This window comes from Mirounga leonina, unplaced genomic scaffold (genome assembly GCF_011800145.1).
Source record: "Mirounga leonina isolate KUSES-001 unplaced genomic scaffold, KU_Mleo_1.0 Mir_366, whole genome shotgun sequence".
Lineage (NCBI taxonomy): Eukaryota > Metazoa > Chordata > Mammalia > Carnivora > Phocidae > Mirounga > Mirounga leonina.
This window is the reverse complement of record NW_023270709.1, coordinates 28,337,914-28,355,606: the sequence shown is the minus strand read 5'-3', so window position 1 is coordinate 28,355,606 and position 17,693 is coordinate 28,337,914. Positions and strand designations below refer to the sequence as shown.

The 17,693-nt window shown below is 46.2% G+C and overlaps 1 protein-coding gene across 5 annotated transcripts; it reads left to right on the top strand.

The window, feature by feature from the left end:
- Window positions 1-6: 6 nt before the first annotated feature.
- Window positions 7-14,515, top strand: ZSCAN12 (zinc finger and SCAN domain containing 12). 5 transcript variants are annotated; one of them, XR_004675833.1, is made up of 5 exons: window positions 7-943; window positions 3,730-3,877; window positions 5,456-6,581; window positions 12,652-12,966; window positions 14,269-14,515. XR_004675833.1 is itself a non-coding variant. In XM_034985826.1 (4 exons), the coding sequence occupies exons 1-4, from the start codon at window positions 527-529 to the stop codon at window positions 12,779-12,781; spliced, it is 1,821 nt and encodes a 606-aa protein (XP_034841717.1). In that variant the 5' UTR covers window positions 7-526; the 3' UTR covers window positions 12,782-14,192. The 5 variants fall into 5 exon arrangements, 3 of the variants coding, with proteins under 3 accessions (XP_034841717.1, XP_034841719.1, XP_034841716.1); XR_004675832.1 differs by having other exon boundaries at window positions 12,652-13,082; XM_034985826.1 differs by lacking the exon at window positions 14,269-14,515 and having other exon boundaries at window positions 12,652-14,192.
- The last annotated feature ends 3,178 nt before the right edge of the window (window positions 14,516-17,693 follow it).

The window sequence follows — 17,693 nt, the reverse complement described above, 5'->3', positions numbered from 1 at the left end:
CCCTGTCCCGCCCTCGGAGAGTCGTGAAACGCGGTGTGGCTTGCGCGGGGGAAGGGCGGACACAGGCCCGAGGGGCTGGAGTCCGGCGTCCTGGCGGCAGGGTTTCCGCCGGACGTCCGGCCGTTACAGGAGAAAGGCGACTGAGCGAGGGTGTCTCGACGTTCTGTTGCTATTTATTTGCTCTAAATGTCGGTTGTATTCCCTTTGATTGCCCTTCGTTCTAGGACTCATGCAGGTGTTTCCTACCAGGCCGTTGTAAAACCCTCAGACCGCTTCGCAGCTTTTACTTAATCCTTCTCTTTAGATTAGTCTGTTCCTAAGTCTTTTGTAATCGGAGTATTTCCCTGAGTATCGTAAATTAGCCTGGAGGTGGCTTGCAAAGCACAGAAGTAAATTATTAGAATTTGCAAATTTTGCCTACGGTGTAGCTTGTGTGAAAAGTGAGGGCTTCTCCCTCAGGTGCACCCAGGGAGGACTTAACAGGGAATCTTGCTTGCGGCACCGATGAAGCTTCTGCACAGCTGTGATGGCATCTGCTTGGGCTCTCCCGGCCCACGAGGACCAGGATGAGCTTTTGGAAGTAAAGATCGAGGGGGAGGAGAGGGAGGAGTATAAGGACACCACCGGACAGGATCAGAACCTGCGAAAGAGCAACACCCACAGCAGGGAGGTCTTCCGACAGTACTTCAGGCAGTTCTGCTACCAGGAGACATCTGGGCCCCGCGAGGCGCTGAGCCGGCTGCGGGAGCTCTGCCGACGCTGGCGGCGGCCCGAGACGCACAGCAAGGAGCAGATCGTGGAGCTGCTGGTGCTGGAGCAGTTCCTGACCATCCTGCCCGAGGAGCTGCAGGCCTGGGTGCGGGAGCGGCACCCGGAGAGCGGGCAGCAGGCGGTGACCGTGCTGGAGGATCTGGAGAGGGAGCTGGATGAGCCTGGAGAACAGGTGAGAAAAAGAGATCTGCTTAATCATTGAGAAAAGGTGAATTAGGGATTTCTAGGCCAGAGCGAAGTACAACTTCGTTTCACAAAGTGTGTTTTTGACACTTCGGTGCATCAGGCCCTAGCCTCATGGAAAGTTGGTTAATTTAGTTCTAACTTATTTATGGCTTCTCTGCGGAAGGATCATGTATTTCTGTACTAGGCCTACAGAGTTCTATTTGATGAAATGCTCAAAAACATTAGAAAGAGATTTCTAAGAGCAAATGTTTGAGAGGTCATGGTAACGGGGTGGTCAGCAGTCTCTTGAAAGGGACATTGCTTCTGTTGCACAACAGTGTATCCCATCCCCTGCCCTGCCTCCATTAAAGGATTAAACGAAGGAGAAATCAAAGTCCCCACCTTGGAGGAGTGGGAGGTAGGAGCAGAGGGGAAGGTTAGGAGGGAGGGGCCGGGCAGGGATGGGAGTTACCGGGAGCAGGAGAAAGCCCTTCGGTTGGACAGGTGAGGTGTGAGTAGAGGGGTTGAAAACAGAGTCCAGGGCCTTGAATATCACCTCTGGAATTTACATTTTATTCTGTAGGATACAAGCGTCTAATGTTTTCTCTTTGAGTCTAAATGAGCTTCTCTAACCCCAGGATGTAACCAAAGTATGTAGGATCTTGTTCTGTTTTGTTTCAACATGATAAAAGACAGTGGTTCTCAACCAGTGGCAATTTTGTGCCCTAGAGGCATCTGGCAATGTCTTGGGACATTTTTGGTTGTCATTTGGGGGAGGTGCTACTGGCATCTAGTGGCTAACGGGCAGGGATGTTACCCAGTATCCTACAGTGTATAGGACAGCCGCATACAACAAAGGATTATCTGACCCAACTTGTCAGTAGAGTCAAGGCTGGGAGGTCTTGCTAGGAAGAGTATAAAACAGGGAAATAATAAAACAAGAAGTGCAGCTCAGCACTGGGGCGCCAACACTGGAAGGGAGGAGCCTGTGGCAGAAAGATGTGAGTTTGAGAGAGCTGTGACGGTGAGACTACAGAGGACGAAGCATGTCGTAGGTAAGTATTAATTGGAAACGATGACAAATCAGTGGATGAAAAAGGAAGGATGAAGGGAAATCTCTGTACAGAGCAGTCACTTCTAGGCTGAGCACTGGGGACTTCCAGCTTGAGAGACTAGCGTGATTCAGGTGCTCCTAACAGAGTTCAAGGGTGTAGGGGAAGGTGGATTGGGGAAAAGTTCATTTGTTCAGGAGACATTTACTGAATGGAGTTTTGTACCAGGCACCATTCTAGGCACTGGAAACGGAGCCGTGAACAAAGCGCAGACGTTGTTGCTGTCTCATAGATAGATTCTAGTCTGAGAGGAGGCAGACAGTAAACTGGGGGTGCTGAGTCACCGGAGAGTTTTGAACAGAGAAGAGGTTTGACCTGACCTAAATTTTAAAAATAATCACTCCAGCCACTCTGTTGGAAGAGTTGTGCACGGGGGCTGGTGGTGGGGGTGCGGGAGGCCGGGGGGTCAAAGATAGAAGCAGGGAGACAGGTTCAGCACCAATCCAGGCAACAGGTGCTGGCGGCTTGGACTAGGGCAGTAGCTGTGGAAGTGGTGAGATGCGATTGGATCCTGCCTGTTTTGGAGGTAGCACTTGACGGGATTTGTTTTTCTGTAGGATGTGGGATAGGAGAGAAAGTGAGCTCAGGATTCGGCTAAGGTTTTTGTTCTGAACGTCATGACTTGTGGATTCGTCATTCATGGAGATGGTAAAGGCTGGGAGAGAGGAAGGTTTGGAGTCAGGACAGGGATCAAGGGTTACTAGGTATTTGGATGTGTTGATTTTGAGATTCCTATTAGAATCCATCTGGAAAAGTTGAGCAGGCAACTGGGTGTAACAAGCTGGGATTCGGTGGAGGGATCTGTGCTAGAAATGAGAATAGAAGAATAGGCAGTGTGCGGTGATTTCTTATTTACAGAATGTAGCCACTGAAGGGGATTGGGGAGCAGTTTGAGGGCCTGGTGTAGCCCTGCCCTCTGTGAGGTGCTTTGTGTGCACGGTGCCGTGTAGTCCAAGTAACCAGCCCCTGCTCACAGAGCTCCTGAACTAAGACACAGACTAAGGAATGAGAGTGGTCCCAGATTCCTGCGTTTCACACCCTGCTGGGGAAACCTGTTATTTTTAAATACAAGGGGAATGATTCTGTGCAGGCATGGAAGCTACAGAGTGGCTGAAACTGCTAAATAAATGAGTTTGTTGCAGGAGCAGGGGTCAGGGGTGCAGTGAGGGAAGGGATGGGGTCGAAGGCGAGAGTGGAGATACGCACCTTGAATGAGAAAAGGCCTCTTCCTCTAAGTGGAAGGGAAAAAGTGTGTATGGGGGGGAGTGATGAAATGAAGGGTGGGTGGTCTCTCATGTGACCATGACCTTGGACAAGGAGAAAATAAGGTCATCTCCTGGAAGGAAGTGGGGTGGGGGCCTGGGAAGGGCAGTCTGTAGGGAACAGCTTCTGGAGCCTACATGGAAGAGATTCCTCTCCCTTCTCCCCCTGTCACTCCTTTGTTTCCTTCTGCCTTTCTCCAAGCATAAATGAAGTGATGGTGGTACAACCAGCCTTGTTTAGCTGTGAAGAACAGGAGAAAGGAAGGTTTCTTAGAGGAGGTGCCATGAGGAGGGTTATGGCAGGCTGGTGCCTGGAAGGAAGTTGAGGTGTCAAAGAGCTGGGTGTCACTGCCGTGATTCGTAGGCTCTTATTTTCTGTTCACAGACTGAGTGTATGAGCTGTGTCTCGTTTGCCGCAGGTCTCAGTCCACACTGAGGAACAGGACCAGCCCTCGCAGGAGATGGTCCCTCTGAGAACAGAACAGGAGCCCAGCATGTCCTTCCCACCCCTGATGGCACAGCTCAAGTGTGAGTCTCCAGAACCTGAAGCCCAGCTGGAGGAGCAAGGTAAAGAAGACAGACCCGTCGTGGGAGGAAGGGGAGGATGGGCTAGCACAGGACACCAAGCCTCTGTAGTACTCTGTACTGCTTCCTATCATCAGAGTCCGGAGGTCTCTCGGGCACAGACTCTCAGCCACTTTGGTTTGTCACTCTTCGGTTTATCAGTACAATGGAAAATAACTATCAGAATAACTAAGTTAAGCGATCTCAAGTAAAATAGTGCAAGAATTCAAAAAAAGTATTTTACTTGAGATCGCTTAACCTAGTTATTCTGATAGTTATTTTCCATTGTACTGATATCCCTGCTTTTCCTAGCCTTTATCCTATCAGACGGTACTACTGTCTTCACTTTGGCTGTATCCTTCCTCCTTCAGTAAACAAGCCTCTGCCCCACGATGTCTGCAGTTTCAGATGGTTCAGGAAAAAATGTATGTATGTGTATGCTGACAAAGAGAGGAAACAATGAAGCAAATGTGGCAGAATGTTAAAAGTTGGTGAATGGATGAAAGACCCCTTACCTTCCTTGTCTCTATTTTGTCTATATTTATTCTTTCCCATTCAATTTTTTAAAATAGATAAAAATTCATACAGTTCAAAAACAAAAACTTAAAATTATCAGTGAAAAGTTTTCATTTCACTCTGTTCCCTTGGCTGTCTGGCCTCCCAGCCCTGAAATAGGTTGTCACTGTTTTAAGTTCTTATGTGTCCTTCTCTAGAGATACATACGTTTTTCATATTCTAGCAAATACCTTTTCTTCTCTTTATCATAAAGATGGTAAAAGCTTGCAATTTTTTTTTTAAAGATTTTATTTATTTATTTGACAGACACAGCGAGATAGGGAACACAAGCAGGGGGAGCGGGAGAGGGAGAAACAGGCAGGAGGAGAGAGGGAGAAGCAGGGAGCCCGATGTGGGGCTCGATCCCAGGCCCCTGAGATCATGACCTGAGCCGAAGGCAGACGCTTAACGACTGAGCCACCCAGGCGCCCCAAAAGCTTGCATTTTTTATTTCTTAGCAGCTTAATAGTAAAATGTATGGATGAACCACACAGTTAACTTATCCATCCCCCAAGTTATCCCCAGTGTTGTACTGTAACAGGTGGTGCTATGGTGAATGTGTGTAATTCTGCAGTATAAATTCCTGTATGTGAAATTACTAGGTTAAAGGTTAAATACATTTGTAATTTTGATAGATGTTGTCAAATTGCCTTCTATAAAGTGTGGGTCAGTTTACACTCCCACTGGCAACATGTGACACCCATTTCATGAACACAGTGTTACATCGTACTGATGGGCAGGATGATGGGTGAAAAGGCTTTCCCACACTCCTTTATTGTGTCTCAGTATTGTTTAAATTTGCTTTTCCCTTATTACAGTCAAATTTTCCTTTGCCCAGTTTCTATTGGGTTATTGGTCATTTCCATAACAATTTTTGGAGTGCTTTACGTATTGTGTCTGTCCTGTGGTCTAATGCCATTTCATCGTCCTGCAGAAACTCTAGGTTTTTATGTACTCTAGGTTCTTATGTATTTTTCACTGACAAATCTTATGTTGGAAACTAGTTGACTTGGCAATCCATTGTAGTTTCAGGTGTTGAGACTGGAAACGAGTCCAGGAATTTAAAGCAAGAAGTTTCTGAAGAAATGGAACCATATGAGAATATGTCTAGATTTGAAAGTGAAGTGTCCCAGCCCGCTCGGTGCAGAAAAGCTGATGAATCTGAAGCAAAAACAGAAGAATCATCTGGACACTCCAGGAAAGGTGAACAATCTACAGGTGATGAAAACAGAGTCAGTCTGACTGAAGAGCAGAGGGTCTGTCTGGGAGAAAAACCTCACGAGTGCAAGGAGTGTGGGAAAGCCTTTCGTCAGCACTCGCGTCTTCTAGAACATCAGAGGGTCCATACTGGAGACAGGCCCTACAAATGCGAGGAATGTGGAAAAACTTTCCGTGGGAGAACTGTGCTTATTCGGCACAAAATAATACACACCGGAGAGAAGCCATATAAATGTACTGAGTGTGGCAAAGCCTTTGGCCGGTGGTCAGCTCTTAACCAACATCAGAGGCTTCACACGGGAGAGAAGCACTCCCACTGCAATGAGCGCAGCAAAGCCTTTAGCCAGAAAGCAGGCCTCCTGCACCACCTCAAGACCCACACAAGAGGCAAAGCGTACCACTGTAGTCAGTGTCACAAGAGTTTCAGTCGGCGCTCCATCCTCACTCAGCATCAAGGAGGTCCCACTGGGGCAAAGCCCTACGAGTGCAGCGAGTGTGGAAAAGCCTTTGTTTATAACTCGTCCCTTCTTTCCCACCAGGAGATCCACCACAAAGAAAAGTGCCATCAGTGTAAGGAATGTGGGAAATCCTTCAGTCAGAGTGGCCTCGTTCAGCATCAGAGGATCCACATTGGGGAGAAACCTTACAAGTGTGACATACGCGGAAAAGCCTTTATTCAGAGGACGAGTCTTATAGAACATCAGCGAATTCACACTGGGGAGAGACCCTGTAAATGTGATAAGTGCGGGAAGGCTTTCACTCAGAGATCCGTCCTCACGGAACATCAGAGAATCCATACTGGAGAGAGGCCCTACAAGTGCGAGGAGTGTGGGAATGCCTTCCGTGGAATCACCAGCCTCATTCAGCATCAGAGAATCCACACTGGGGAGAAACCCTACCAATGTGATGAATGTGGCAAAGCCTTCAGACAGAGGTCAGATCTTAGTAAACACCAGAGAATCCATACTAGAGGTGGTCCCTGTAAATGTAAAGAGTGTGGGGAATCGTTCAGGCAGACCTCAGCTCTCATTCAACATCAGACTATCCACAGAGGAGAAAAGCCTGTTTCTCTGTGATGGCTTCAGGGAAGCTGTGTCACAGAGTGCGGGCTGGAGAGAAATCCTGGCTTTGAAGTCATTTAGGGAAAATGCCAGTCACTGTTGCTCTAAGGAAACCTCAGCTATTTTATAAAGAATTCCCTGTGTGCTGCCCGTTCTGTCAGGTGCTGTGGAGATCAAGAAGCATAACACCAAGTTCCTCTTCTCCGAAGTTTACAGTTTAGTTGGGGATAGCTAAATACCACGTGTGAGGTTAGGTAAGACTGCAGGGGGACAGGAGAACTGATGGCGCGAGTCCCGTGTCTTGGAAGTGGCTTGTGGTGCACAGTAAGTGCTGTCCATCTGGGAGGACGGACCACCGACGCCTCGGGGTCAGGAAAGATCTTACGAAAAGGGTTGGGTGGGCAGAATTGGAAGGCAAAATGGAAAGCATTTAGGGTGAAGGAAATGCAGGCAGAGTGCTCGTGGTTTGGCGGCGTCCGAGCCGACCTGAGGTCGAGGGTCCGTCCGGTTGGGCGGTTGATGGCGATAGGCTGGCTGCAGAGCTTGGGGACAGACTGCGGGAGGGTGCGCGTGCCTCTTAGCACTTTTCTGACTTCATTCCTAAAATCTCTCCGTAAATGAAAATCACTGTCCATTGGAAAGGTGAGGACTCTTGCAGGTGGAGATGGTGACATAGCTACCATGTCACACAAGGGAAAGACCAGCCCCTGAAGAGTAGGTCTCCGACTTCAAGTCCTGTCCGTTGCTCTAGGGATCCCTCCACTTCACTGAGCGTCCGAATTGCGTGTGGAGCTCGTTTAAAATGCCCACGTCCCACTCACAGACCTTCTGCCTCGTTAAGCCTGGGATGGGGGCCGGGAATCTTCATGTTTGTAGCCGGTCACCTGATGCTGCAATTCGAGAAGCCGCGCATTGAATCTGCCTTCGTGGTTGCCTGTGGAGCGCGGACGCGTGCGCGCAGTCCCGTCAACAGGCACGGCTGCTGGTTTAGAGCGGAAGGGAAGCCGACGGAGGAGAGGTGCAACCAGTACTTTAGAGAGAGGCTGAGCGCCGGCCAGCCGCCAGGGCTTCAGGCTGGCCTGCCCGCCCCTTCGCATTTAAGGGTGTCAAAATAGCCTCCTGACCTGCATTCGAAGGCTGCAGGGGCCATCTGAGCACAAGGCTGTGTGTGTTTAGTCAGGGGAGGGTGCTAGTGTTCTCTCCTTGGCTCCTGACCTCTCTTTTCCCCCGATTACGTAGTTCTCACGTTCTGAATTCCCCGATAACTGCTCTTCAGAACTGGTTTACAATTTTTTTGGTTTGTATACCTTCTTGAGCCCATAAAAGAGCCAAAGATTAGTGACTCTGTCCCTTGGGACTTGTGAAAACATGAACCGATAACTGGTTGACTTTACTCCTGTTTTACTGAGTAAACAGTTCGGTCCTAGATGAGGGCCTGTGATGATTATTGTGGGCAGTCGGCAGCCACAGAGAGGCGCACATGGCTCCTGGTCTGTTGATCTTTTTATTTACAGAGACTATTCTTAATCTTCACTCAGCTGTCCTCCAATTTCCCTCCCTTGCTACCTTGCCACGGTAGACTCTGCAATTTCTGGGACTACCTCCCCACCCTACCTCATCCCACAGGACTCCAGGATCCTCTCCACCCCTCACCTCTAGCTGGTTAGTGGGTTTGAAGTGGTGAGACAAAAGGGGGAGGGGAGAAATGGGTAATTGCCCTCCTTTAACTACTCTTAACTGCCATTGTATCCAGCCCTGGGTCTCTATCCCATCTCCTCCCTGCTCCTGTAATGTACTCTGCCCCCTTTCCCTTCGGCCCTTGTCTCCTATCCCTCTATCCGTAGCCCTATCCAGAACATAAGAGTATCAGCACTGGCTTGGAACCACAAGGGTTCCTGGAGAAATAGCTATGTAGCTTTTAAGCTCTAAGTGTGAGCACATTTTCCCATAAGAAGAATAATGGTATTAGTACTATAATTTAGGCATATAATGACACATGTGTCATTTGCTTTTGGGATTGGAATTTACATGACCATGGGAAAACATCCTGAGTTCACAATAGAAGAAAGCAAATGAACATTTGAAAAAACAACTCAGAGTCACAAGTTGAGGACTCTCTCTTTAGGTGTTTATCCTAAGACCAACATGGGAGCTGCACACATGAGACACTGAGGCAGCCAAGGTTGGGGAACTAACCTTTTACATCCAGAAGACAGTTTGTTGCCCCGAGTGAGCCTGAGAGCTTTGAGCTGTGTGTTCCTGCTCCCTTCCCCAGCTCACCCTGCCTTGCATTTCTCACTCTGGCAAGCTCCTCGCTGCTTAGTGATGAGAACCCGTATGAGCACGTCCTCTTCACCAACTAATGCTATTCGTGCTTGTCACCTGATCTGATGTCAGACACGGTATCCAAACTGAAGTTACTCTTTGACCTCTCTCGAATCCTACTGCTCACTGGAACACGATTCTTACTTTAAACTTGCTTTCTGTTCACAGCGCTGTTACAGGTTATGCAGTTCATCTTCTGCTTAACACGTTCTCAACGCAGACGCGTGCCTCCATTGGCCTCTAACGCCTTTAATTGCCTAATATAAAGGAGCCATAGATAGAGACCCAAAACATCGGGATATGCCTGTGATATAGCATACAGTTCATAACTTGTTTAAAAACAAAGGTGGGAGTTTTGTTCTGGTTGTTTCTTGTACTTAAATGTAGTTGCAGTACCAAGAAAGGGTGGGGTGGGGTGGAATTTCCAGGTAGGCATCAAAAGGGTCAAACTATCCAGGATAAGGAGAAAATAGAGTATAATAACTGGAGCTAAATTGGCAACACAGAAGTAGAAGGCCCTGAGGGGCAAATGGAGGACAAAACAGGTTCGATATGAAGTTGGGGAATGTGGCAAACAGAGAATGATGAAGTCCAGAGTGCATCTTTATGGATAAAACAGGACCTAGGAAATCAGGGTCCTTTGAGGCAGCTTACCTTTGTGGATTTTGAAACCATCAGCAATAACAGGCAGTAGGATGGAAAGGAAAATGTGAAATTGAAGCAAGTCCAAGGTAGAAATAATGGCAGTCAAGAGTAGTAACAGCCAGGTTGAGGAACTGGTGTAACACCTGAGTCACAAAGCAGTGGCTTAGAAATATCAGTAAGGATGAGAGTGAGATTGACTGGCTTCTCTTTTTTAATTGATTCAAGGTAAACAAGATACTGAGTGTTTAAGACGAAAAAAGTGAAGGGGGCTTTGAATGAAGAGTAACCTGACAAACGGGTTTAGGGGGTGTAATAGAAAGGACCCAGTTGTAAGAAGAGGTTGCTGGAATTTTAGGTGTGAGATAAAATTACTGAGGAAACAGAATGGGATTGAGCAGGGCTCTGAATTGAGAAGTGTCAGTTGTGGGGTGAGGCTAGCAGTGGAGAGCAGGTCTGCACCCCTGTGCTCTGAGCAGAAATAGCCTCTTGTTATTTGCCATAGATTATTCATCATAGAGTTCTTACAGTCAAAACAAAGCCCTTATTGGCGTCTTTGGGAGTCGAGAATAGGATTTGTTAATAATATGTAACATATACGGCTTACTAAGGGTCGGGCATTACCAAGTGGTTTATTTTCTTCTTAGCTGGGGAAACTGAAATCAGTGAATTGAAGCTGCCTGAGGTCACAAAGTTAGTATATAGTGGGGCCAAGCTTTGAACCCAAGCAGCCCAATTCTAGAGCCCACACTTCCTATTTCAGTTGAAGGTACCCTGTGTTGCAGTGGTAATCAATGTCCTGAGTAATGATCTGTGGAAACTTTTCTACTGTCATTTCTGAAAGAGACTTCAGAAACTCCAGAGTCCTAGGTCCAAGCACCCAAGGTAATATCACCACCCTCTCTGCACACCAAATCTTGGATGAGGTTTGGTCAATGTAATGTGAACCCTAATGCTTGCTGCCTACACAAGGAGGGTGTCCACAGGAGACATTCCACTAAAAATGGACTCTTTATAGGAAAGGATCACCCTCTATTCTGACAGAATATGGGATTTTTGGCAGTCCTCATTAATACACATCATAAAGCTGATGTCCGGTTATGGATCTATCCAATAACCCATATTATGGATCTATTCTTGATGAGGGTTTTATATTGGTAGCTAACACCACTTCTAGGATTAACGGAAACAGAATTATATAAAATAGTTCTTTCAGGTGCCTCTCCTAACTCCACAAGCCCACAATTTATTTGAGCAACAAGTTGCCCTATTCAGTTTAGGGATAATCATTTGACAGCCTTTAATTAAATATTCTCAACTTTCATCCTTTCACACTGAAAAGTTCTCATATCACAGCCCCTCTAGCAGTTCATTTTACTGGAATTTCTTTGGGTCCTCTCTCATAACCTAATGTTTTTGGGTGTAATTGGTAAGGAGTCCTTGCACATTTTTTATACACACATTATATATATATATATATATAAAGTATATATGTATGAACATATTTTATAAGAATATGTGTTGTACGTAGGTTTTATTTTATACATATAATTTGTTTTGATCCAGCCATGGTGAGTAAACTCAGCTGAGTAGCTCCTCGGCTCACGTTTAAGACCATCACCGAGAGCCAGCGGTTTTCCCTCGATTTCATGGAAACCCCTGACTGTTCACTCCGAGGTCTGAAAGCCCATCGGTCAAGGCTCCCAGAGCTTTCACCCCGCACAGCTGAAGGCGTACGTGTTTGTTTCACGGATCATCTTAGCCCAGACGGCCTGGTCCTGGGTATCCCAAGAAGGGCCTCCAAGGGATGTTACTTGTCACCTGTGACTTAGGGTTAGCTCTTGACATTCCTCTCGGGGCTTGATAGGCGTATCTTGCTGATCTAGTACCTCAGCGGGCCTACTGAAGTGGTGACCTCCTCTCATACCCGCTGAGAAACGTGACGGTTTTCTGTCGTCGACCGGATTCGGGCGAGTGGCTGACCTTCGTTGTGTCGCGCTCTCCCCGTAGGGCGGTGCCGCCTGGGCGTTACGTGGGGGCCGGTGGGTTGTACGCACAGTGCTTCGCGCGGGCAGCGTTGGCGGGACCGCCGCGTGGTGCGCCGCCCGGGTCCGCGGGTCCTCTCCTTCCTCGGGGACGGCCGTGCGAGCGCGGGCCCCGCTCAGCTGCGGGCGCCGCCCGGAGGCTCCGCGGGGCTGGGACGCCGCTAGGCAGCCACCGAGAGGAGAGGGCCTCCAGGTTCCTAGAGGAGACCGCGCGGCGCCGCGGGGGGGCGGGGCTGCAGGCGGCCCGGAAGCGCGGGCGCCGCGGGGCTCGGCGCGGGGGCGGGGCGCGGGGCGGGGCCTCTCCGCCGGCTGCCTGGGGCGCCGCGGCGGGCCGCGGTGGGGGAGGGGTCCGACGAGCCAGGGTCGCAGGGGGAGTCGAGGGCGGCTTCGGAGTTCGGAGGGGTGCCGGGACACCGGGGCTGTGGAGGAGGAGGTGGTGTGGGGTCGGTCGGGGAGATGCCCTGCCTGCTGACCCTCCCTGCAGTCGATGAGGCGACGCTGGGGGCAAGAAGCGGCCTAGAAGCCCCTCGGTGCTTGTGTGATTTAGCGACGACTTGATGTCTGTACCGCAGTATCGTCCAGTTGTCCGTGGATTGTGAAAGCGTTTGTAGTTACTTTTAAATAAACATGAGCTGTCCTTGTTTTCTCATCTCTGATGTTGTTTTCTCCACTGTTTCTCCGGGATTCTTTGAAGGGGAGAACCCGGGGGAAGAGGGTCATGGTCTTTCAAGTTTTATTAACAAACATTTAGGAAGTAAAAGATTTCAGCGCACGGTGCTCGCTAATGATTTGCAAAGTCCCTCCCACTCACTTTATTTAGCTTCCTGACAGTTCCTTTTTCTTTCAGTGCCTTGTCCGGGTAGTGAATTCTTGAGTAAAACAGCGGAACAAAAATTAGAGCTTCTGTTAACAGTGTTCTTTTGTGCCCCAGGAAGAAGACTGGCTACAAGGAGACACTTCTGAAGAACCGTTGCGAACCCCAGGCTGGCGTGAATCTTCTCCTGAGTGCCCTCATTCCAGAATGGCGGTCCTCCTGCCGAAGGGTCCCTAATAGTGACTGACGGCAGAGGGAGAGGGCCGTGCCTGGGACCACGCTGGCAAAGAAGTCACGGAGAGCCCTTCAGACTTCAAGTTGCTGCTGCCAGGAGACAGCTCCCTGGGCCTCCCAGGGCTGTCGGAAGACTCTCAGAGCTTTGCCCATAGTTGCTGAGACCAGAAACAGACCAAGGAGCAGGTGCTGAAGCAGGTCCTGACACCTCGCTGGGAAGCTGCAGACTCGGGCAGGGATAATACCCAGAATGTGGAGAAGAGGCATCACTTATGCTAGAGAAGTTGGAGACAGCTTGGAGGGAAGGCCATCAGGTGGGAAGGGTTGGGATAATCACATAGGTTACGGCTTGAGTAGTGAAGGTCTTCTGGAATAGCAGAGAAAGTAAAACTGAACTTTAGGATCCACTACATGTCCCTGCAGCCAAAACCCAGCACCTCCCTCATGGGCTTTAATTCCCCTTGGTATTCGTGTGCACCACTGGGAAGCGTTTCGTTACTGGGTTGTCGTTGTTGTTTGGGCGACTTCAAATTCAGTTTTCCAAGACCAGCTTCATCCCATTGCCTTTAGGGTACAGGCTAAAGAATAGAACAAGAAATGCTTATGGCAGAGAGAGTACTTTGGAATCCAGGGTTTCAAGTGCAGCCTGTTAAGACCCTGGTCATAGTTTGACTTTGAGCATTATTGCCTTTTGAAACGGAAAGCGGATGAGAAAGGGTGTCTGCAGAGAAAGATGAGATCCTTGAAAGGAAGCTTTTTAGAACTCTCAGTAATGTCCTTTCCCTTGAAAACTTGCCCCTACCCACCTCCTTCTCATTATCTGCCCGATTCTTGAGGTAGAAACTGTCAGCCATATTTGTGAGTGGTTTTGTTTGAATTGTTTTGACCTGTCAACTCCTTTAACTTCAAAGTGCAGCTTTCTTCCTGTGTTTTAGTCCTGAACGTTCCTGGAAAAGTTATTTTCCCCAATTTAGTTTTTCCATATCAAAACAGTATATATTTTGAACTGTTCTAGCTGTTGCTTCAAGTTAACTTTTATCATATACCACTGTTCATTGACTGACTCAATAAATATTTGTGGAACATTTTGCTTGTCTATAGTAGTGGCCTGGGTACATTTCAGTTGGCATAAATGGTCCGTTTAACTCACACTAACAAATTAAAATTTCTCTTGATTTCATGACTCCCGTTTTTCATCTCTGGATTCAAACTTATCTCCTCTTAACTTTTTTGATTATACCTTCCTGATTCTCTGTCACATTTTGTGAGAAAATCCTCCATGTTCTTCCAAACTTTCTGCCCAGCTGTGTCTTCTCACTCAGGCTGGAACCTTGCATGCCTTTTTGGGCACTTTGCCAAATTGAGATGACAGTTTAGATACATAGAACAGGCATGCACTTTAGGTAAAACTGGGTTTTATTTTTATCACTGTTCTTCATCTTAAGTTTCAGCAGAAGAGACAACCAACATTTGAAATGTCTGTGCATTTTTTTTTTTAAGGTGGTGTTACTGAGAATGAAAATAAGGACTTGTCTCCAACACAAAAAAAATTCTGAAGATTACAAATCATGTGGTGGGATCTCTGTAGAACTTCAACACCTACGCAATAAGTGTAGGAAAAGTTTTAGTCACTGGTGAGTCCTTACTCAGCATTAGGGAGTCCAGATGCCGAAGAGAAGAATCTCTTTGAGAACAGGTTTAGAAAGGCTTTTGTTTAGAGTGGGTCCCTCCTTTCCCACCAGGAGATCCACCACATGGAAAAATGCTCAGTGTAAGGAATGTGGAAAAGCTTTCAGTTATGGTGGCCTCATTTTACATCAGAGAATCACATAAACAAGAGACTGCAGAGATGTGATGACTATGAGGAGGACTTCATTCAGCACAGAAGCCTTAGAAAACCTTATGTGGAGGAAAGAGGAATGCCTTCACCCACAAGTCAGGATTGACAGTGCACCAGAGAATCTACACAGGAGAGAAATCTTATAAATGATGAATGTGGAAATGCTTTGCATGGAGTCACCAGCTTTATTCAGCATTGAAGAATTCATGCTACAGGGAAATCCAGACAGTATGATGAGTATGGAAGTCTTCAGACAGTGGTTGGATCTTGGTAAACATCAGTGAATCCATATCAGAAAAGTTCTTAAAAATGAGAGGATCGTGGGAAGTTGAATGGACAGAGACCAAGTCTCCACAACAGAATCTCCACAGTATTGGAAAATTAATATAATTAATGTAAATGGGCGAGTTATATGGGGAATGGGTATTCTTAGTTGCCCAATTTAGCGAGTAAAAACATTCAGCGAATGCCTCAGGTCAAGAAAAGGAAAGGCCAGCAGTTCTTTTTTGCTTTCTAGAGTCTATAGATGTAAGCAACCAAGACTTTTGAAATAAGTTGCTTCCTTGCATCCCAGGACTTGGGATACTGTCTCCTGGATGACTGTGCATACATGTTTTCCCCAGGCCTGCTCTAATCTTACAGCTTTAATTCATTCAACAAGAGTAGATTATTATCTACTGTTAGATTTTATTTTCTTTACGGGCTAAATAGGTTTGTGTTTGTACCCCAGGACACAAAAATCACATTTATAAAGTTTCAGTACATGCAATGAAAGTAACCACATCATTAATTTGTTGGACACTTTCCTAAATTTGAGACTGCTTCTGTGTTCTCCAGCATAAGGTCATGTAAATGTCCTTCAGAGAAATATATTTTCCAGCTTTGGTTTGATTGTTTTTTTTAAGATAGTGAAAGATAATTAACATACAGCCTATTGACAGATAATGATGGAGATATTTTCCCTTACAGATAACACATAATGTTGTGAAGGCTAATACTTTAAGTAACTTGCTTATTATCCTTTTTAGTTCTAAAACAGGCAAAAAGAATCTTTAGAAGCTCTTCAGCAAGTTGTTAATATAGCCCAATCTCTATGAGAGATAATGAGGCTTACGTAATTTATAGGAGATCACTAAATATAGGAAACATAGATTTTAAAACTCTGCAGTGATTATTTCAGAACTCTGAGTGTATTTGTTGTATATTCCTAAATTTTTTTGAATAGGTATTACAGGGGGTGCCTGGGTGGCTCAGCCAATTAAGCATCCGACTCTTGATTCCAGCTCAGATCATGATCTCAGCGTGGTGAGATGGAGTCCCATGTCGAGCTCAGTGCTGGACATGGAGCCAGCTTAAGATTCTCTCTGTCCTTCTCCCTCTGCCCCTCCCCGCCGTATGTGCTCTCTTTCTCTCTCAGAGGGAAAAAAAAAAAGTCATTTTAGAAGATGGACTGCATTTGGGGTACCTGGGTAGCTCAGTCAGTTCAGCGTCTGCCGTCTGCTCAGGTCATGATCCCAGGGTCCTGGGATCGAGCCCTACATTGGGCTCCCTGCTCATCGGGGAGTCTGCTCCCTCTCCCTCTGCCCCCCCCCCCCCAACTCGTGCTCTCTCGCTCACTCTCTCAAATAAAATCTTAAAAAAAAAAGAAGAATGACTGCATTCTGTAAAAGGCCTTTATAGCATCTACAGAAATCATGGGGGTTTTTTTTCTTAATTTTATTATTATCTTGTATTATGTGAAAGGATTTTCTAATATTGAACCAATCTTGCATTCCTGCAGTAAGTCCTGCTTAGTCATGGTGTATTCTTTTCTTAATATGTTAATGAGTTTGACTGTTCATATTTTATTTAGTACATTTTTCTTCAATGTTTATATGAAATTGGTCTGTAACTTACTTTTTTTTTTTTGTACTATATTTTCCAGGTTTAGGTTTCAACATTTTAATTGCATCATAAAAGTAATTATATTTTTGTTCATTTTTAATACTGTAGAACAATTTATAGAGCACTGGAATTAGCTGGTCTTTGAAGGTTGAATTCTGATGTAAAGCCATCTGGACTGGGTGCTTTCCTGTGGGATAGTTCCTTGGTAACTTTTTCTGTTTCTTCTACAAAACCGGTCTGTTTAGGCTTTCTATTTATAATGAGAGTCAATTTTAGTAATATATTATTTGCTTAGAAAATTCTCCGTTTCCTCTAGATTTTTAAATTTGATTGCCTTGAATCTGCAATATAATCAGTTACAATTTTTAAAACAGCTTTATGGAGGGAAATTGATACACAGTAAATATAATGAACTAATGAATATAATGAATATAAATATATTCACCACAGTCAATATAATGAACATATCGATCGCCCAAAATGTTAACGTGTGTGCCTTGATAATTCCTCTCTCCCACACTTCCCTGCACCCCACCTCATCTCCAGGCAACCTCTGCTCTGCTTTCTGTTGCTATAGATTTAGTTTGCATTTTTTAGAATTGGATAGGAATGGAATACAGTATGTACCCTTTTTTTTTGGTCCAGCTTCTTTCATTCACCATAATTATTTGGAGATTCATCCCCGTTGTTGCATGTATCAATAATCCATTCTTTTTCTTATTGAGTATTCCATTGTATGGTTACACCACAGTTTGTTTGTACATTTACCTATTGATAGACGTCTGGGTTATTTTCATTTGGGGGCTCTTAAAAATGAAGTTGGCACAGACATTTGTGTACAAGTCTTCGTATAGACATATGCTTTCATTTCTCTTCAGTAAATACCTAAGAGTGGGATGGTTAGATCTACCTGCTAAGAATATTTTTTTTTAAAGAAACTCAAACTGTTTTCTAATATATACATATATATATTTTTTAAAGATTTTATTAAGCAGGCTCCCAAGGAGCAGGGAGCCCGACGTGGGACTCGATCCCAGAACCCTGGGATCACAACCTGAGCCGAAGGCAGACACTTAACCATCTGAGCCACCCAGGTGCCCTGTTTTCTAATATTTGTTCCCTTTCACACCCCTACCAGCAGTGTATGAGCTTTCCTTCACTACACATTGTTGCCAGCACTTGGTAAAGTCAGTCTTTCATT

Coding starts and splice junctions, on each gene's coding strand:
- ZSCAN12 (XM_034985825.1), top strand. CDS start 527: ATGGCATCTGCTTGGGCTCTCCCGGCCCACGAGGACCAGGATGAGCTT. Junction 944..3,729: donor TGGATGAGCCTGGAGAACAG/GTGAGAAAAAGA, acceptor CGTTTGCCGCAG/GTCTCAGTCCACACTGAGGA. Junction 3,878..5,455: donor AGCCCAGCTGGAGGAGCAAG/GTAAAGAAGACA, acceptor AATCCATTGTAG/TTTCAGGTGTTGAGACTGGA.